At 30.0% G+C, this 4784-nt stretch overlaps 1 protein-coding gene across 1 annotated transcript; it reads right to left on the bottom strand.

The window, feature by feature from the left end:
* Positions 1-1433: 1433 nt before the first annotated feature.
* LOC106394761 lies at positions 1434-2764 on the bottom strand. The gene is made up of 2 exons (XM_022701104.2): positions 2649-2764; positions 1434-2563 (listed from the first exon to the last, which is right to left on the bottom strand). The coding sequence occupies exons 1-2, from the start codon at positions 2716-2718 to the stop codon at positions 1554-1556; spliced, it is 1080 nt and encodes a 359-aa protein (XP_022556825.2). The 5' UTR covers positions 2719-2764; the 3' UTR covers positions 1434-1553.
* Positions 2765-4784: the final 2020 nt, after the last annotated feature.

Below are 4784 nucleotides of genomic sequence, written 5' to 3'. Positions count from 1 at the left end.
AGATATGTTATGTTTAAGATATATATATATATATATATTCATAATTTGAATAAAATAGCTAATTTTATTTTTATTTTTACTTGATAATGCATCAATTTCTAAAATAATAATATTATCTAAATGTTATTAAAAATTATAGTGATGTTTGGTTTTAGGTAGTTATATTATTTGTTTAGTAAAATAAAATATTTACAATATAATAAAATTGCAATAAAATATGTGTATTGTAAAGTATATTATATTTTTGAAATTTATAAACTATTTATTTATTTATTTTTGACCCCAGTAAAAAAAATGTCTGGCTCCGCCACTAGTTATAGGAAGGAAGGAGATTTTTTAATGAAAAGTTATCGTGATGCAGATTTTATTGGGGACATGGACAAGAGAAGATCAACAACATGTACGGTTTTACAGTTAGTGGGAAATCGATCAGCTGGAGGTTAAGCTTGGAGAAGGTTGTGGCATTGCCATCAACAAAATCAAAGTATATTGCATTGTGAGAGGTGGAAAAGGAAGCAAATAGTGTCGAGGGGTTTGACCAATGAGTTAGATTTTGAACAAAGAGCAGTTAACATGTATTGTAATTCTCACAGTGCCACTGCTTTAGTGAAGAGTGATGTATTTCACGAGAGAACAAAGCATGTTAGGTAAAATACCATTTCATCCAGGACTTAATCAAGGGATCAATGATGATTGAGTGAATGTATTAAAGATTGCTACATCCTACTATCTTGCAGATATGTACACTAAATTATTAACGATTGGCAAGTTTAAAGAAACACTAAACTTGCCAAGGAGGATAGTGAGCTTGATAAAGCTCAAAGATATGAAGCTGAGAGGTTTTCTCAGGAAGATATGAAGTTGGAGAGTGTTCTGAGGAAGATATGAAGTTTTCTTAGAAGATTTAAAGCTGAGTAGGAGTTACTCATGAGTCCTAAAAAAGTGAGGATCATTAGAACAAGTTGCTGATAAAGAACAAGGTGGAGAACTGAAGGATTATGTTCTAAATCAGCTATTATATGGTGGTTGGGAGTAACTAAGAAGAATTGGAAGCCAATTTAGTTTATGTTCTTATATTCTTGTTGAGTCATAGATATTCATAGAGAATAGAGCTGAGGGAATGTCAAGTGAGAGATAAACCATTGTAGGGTGAGACTCTAACTTGAGCTAAAGAGGTCCTGTGGAGTTGCTGATGTATCTCAACTCTGGTGAATAGCTGCTTTTCACATTGAGCAGTGAGGCGAACATCGGGTGAATATTTCTCATGTATTGGTGTTGATCGATAGAGAAAAAAAAAGTTGTTTTTTTATAACATTTTTTGCGTTTGGAGAGAGAGATCTGTACAATTATGAAGCAGTCTTAGTTTGTATGCATCGATCTAAGAAAGAAGGATTCCCTTTAATTATCTATTTGAATGACTACTTTTCATAATATCTTTGTGAAGGTTATTTTTTTTAATACAATTTTATATTTATTATTTTATTACAATATAAATACGATAAGAATGAGACTAAATTCTAGAAAATAATCTCATTACTGTTTGTGGCATACACTCATGGCTGGTACCTTTCCTCTAGTAGTAAAAGTCCACGATAATACTTAAAGCTACAAGAATAGCATACAAATAACTTTATGGACTCTTCCTTATCAATTAGAACCAAATCATCCATACATCTGGTCTTACAAACGTAACAAATCGGCCGAGAAAGACGAGTGTTAAGAACGAAAGTTATTTGCCTCAGGTCATCCATTGTTGAATTGCATCCAGGCCTTGAAAGTATTAGATTTTGAAATACACATGTAGTATGAAGAGTGGAGCCACAATCATTGCATTTGTAAAACCAACTATTTAAATTTATTAACTCTTCGCATATCCCGCACCAATATGTAGAACTCTCATTTTTCTTACCGTACTGTAAGGAAAGAGGATGGTCATCGTATATGTGTCTAACCAATGTGGGTAGCGTAACGCATTTAAAGCATAAATATAACCCGCCACAATCATCATTACGCTTGCAATGTAGTAAAAAACGCCAACCACTCAAGTCACAACCTTCACATCTCACGTCTTTTTGATCGTTATCATAAAATACCAACTTATGTGGATGGCTTTCATGTTTTAGTGGGAGAGGAACTGAAGCACATCGCACATCGATACTAATTGTGTTCTCACTATTAGAATACGAGAAACCGTTACAATAACGGTGACAGACGTAACAGAAAAAATGGTTTATGCTTTTGGGGGACAAAATCAGTTTCTCATAGATAAGAAAGAACCATTTACTACGAGGGAGGTTAGCACATGTATCATGGAGTATGAAATCACATTGTGTGCATTTGTAGCACAACTTAGAGTATAGAGGAAGGGTGCATGCAAAACAATGTTTACCTTCCTCATGTGGCAAGATAACTTCCCCGTGCCTTAGTGATGATACTGAAAGCTTCATCAGATTGTGCTCATGGTTAAAATGTATGATCAGATTTTGATCTATTACTTCTAAGGGCTTGCTTTCTTCTTCTTCAGGTATTCCTTCAAGCTCCTTCTCATCCCAAAACATCGGATCTGTTGCACATTTCGAATGAAAAACAGAAGAGCAAGTCAAGCAAGAATATGCTCCACAATCTACATTAACAGGCTCATCACACACCCCACAAATGAACTTCCCCAGGCCAAGAGAGAAAACATGAGAGATACGGTGGTCGTGATGATTGATGCATATAACACGTGGTAAGAAGATGCACGATCTATGGATGATGAAACAACATTGATGACAAATATACGGATAGCCTGTACTGCACAACCCACACGCATCACAAGTGAAGGAGATCTTCATCAATATTTGGTGTAGTGTATGCTCGTGGGTCTTATATCGATGAATCGTCAGTGGTTTTCTCGCACAAGGGATACATATACGGAAAGAACATCGTGAACACTGATAAAAGTTTTTCTTGGAAAATCTGGTGTCACATAGACAACACGAGAAATTCATGTCGCATGGCCTGAGCTGGAGAGGATGTTTATGACGAGAAGGAATATTGATGTTCATGCATTCCGCATGCACATAAAAATCGCAGAAATCACACTTGTACCCTTGCTTGTTGCCATGGTAATTTTTGTAGCATGCACGGCATTTTGATGATATTTTTGTAGATTTAAGAAGAAAAGAATCGTGATATGCGCATAGGTTTAGATCCATTTTATGGATTTGGATGGTTGCTATGCTGGAACTCTCTTCTTTTTCAGGAGATTTATTGTATATTAAAGAAAAAAATTGGAATAAGAAATGAGTTATTTTGTTACATAATAATACATCTATTGGATAATAGATTTTATAGTTTAACTTGTCTTCAACTGGTACAACTAATTACCTACTTGATACTCAAAAGTAACGTATAACCTTACGTAAAGAGAATGCAGCCCATTTGCCTATTAAGTGACACCTTACAGAGATTCTTATTCTTTTGCTCTTATATTTAGATTAAAGCTAATTTCAAAAACTAGAATTCAAATCATCCCTTATATATTAAAAAATATATATTACAACATTTTACCTATGACACATTTCATCACTGAAATGATTTTTAGAAATTACTAAAATGATAATTAAATTGGTTCATCTAAACTTATATTATATTTTTTGTTAAACTAATTATAAAAGTTACAAAATTACCTAATATGATTAAAATATATATTGCAATTAATGTTTTTGAATAATAAAGATTTGGTATCAATTTTTAATATCATTTATCATTTTTGTTTAATTTTATATTATTAAAATAAATTAAACAATCATATTTACCATATAATAAAATTTATATTTTTTCGTATATGTTATATTTTGAATTTTTAAAAACGACTTTAAATTAATAAAATTGTTAAAAGTCTCACATTTAAGAATTTGTGATCAAAGGTTTTAATTTTGATTATAACAAGATATAAATGATCATAGAAATATATGAATAGAAATTCTCATTTAATAGATATTCATACAAAAATTATATATATTAATATTGTTTAAATTAAATTATAGACCATATAGAAATAAATATTTTAGTACTTAAATTTGCATTGAACAAGTATTGAGAAATTAATATTTTAATTTTGAAATTTACATTGAATTTTTAAATATGATTATAAATTACTAAAATGATTAAAAAAATCCACACTGACATTTTTGTTTTCAGCAGTTTAAAATATTTGTTAAAAAAATTACAAATGATCATAAAATCATATGAATTCAAAATCTTATTTAATAGATAACAATATTAAAAAAGTATACTATATATTAACGTTAATATAATTTAAATTTAACTATATACCATAAAATAGGTAAATATGATTGTTTGAATTAATTTATCATAAGAGATTATAAATAAAAAGTGAGATTATTTTGATTTATGGTTCGTGCCAATTTAATTATATATGTAATAGTTACTTACTTCTCAGTTATTCAGTATATACTTATTATTTTTATTTTATAATATGTAAAAATGAAAAATAAATAATACTATATGTAAAAGATTTGTATATCGAATGCTTTAACCTATTGTATATATATATTATACACGATATCGAATAGTGATAAATTAATTATGGCACTTAGCAGTTTAGCACTACACAAAACATTCGTATTAAATTGTTGACAATTTTTTAATAGTTTTTATATTATAAAATTACCCACGATAAAACATTAATGCAAATGAATTTTTCATAAGTATTAATTCGTTAAATAACTTTCTCTAGTAAACTAGGATAAGACATGCACTTTGCGTAAGGTGAGTTT

Source organism: Brassica napus, chromosome C4 (genome assembly GCF_020379485.1).
Source record: "Brassica napus cultivar Da-Ae chromosome C4, Da-Ae, whole genome shotgun sequence".
Classification (NCBI taxonomy): domain Eukaryota; kingdom Viridiplantae; phylum Streptophyta; class Magnoliopsida; order Brassicales; family Brassicaceae; genus Brassica; species Brassica napus.
Note: the sequence above shows the minus strand (reverse complement) of the source record. Positions and strands in the feature narration are given on the sequence as shown.

Coding starts and splice junctions, on each gene's coding strand:
- LOC106394761 (XM_022701104.2), bottom strand. CDS start 2,718: ATGCATCAATCATCACGACCACCGTATCTCTCATGTTTTCTCTCTTGG. Junction 2,564..2,648: donor TGGGGAAGTTCATTTGTGGG/GTGTGTGATGAG, acceptor AATGTGCAACAG/ATCCGATGTTTTGGGATGAG.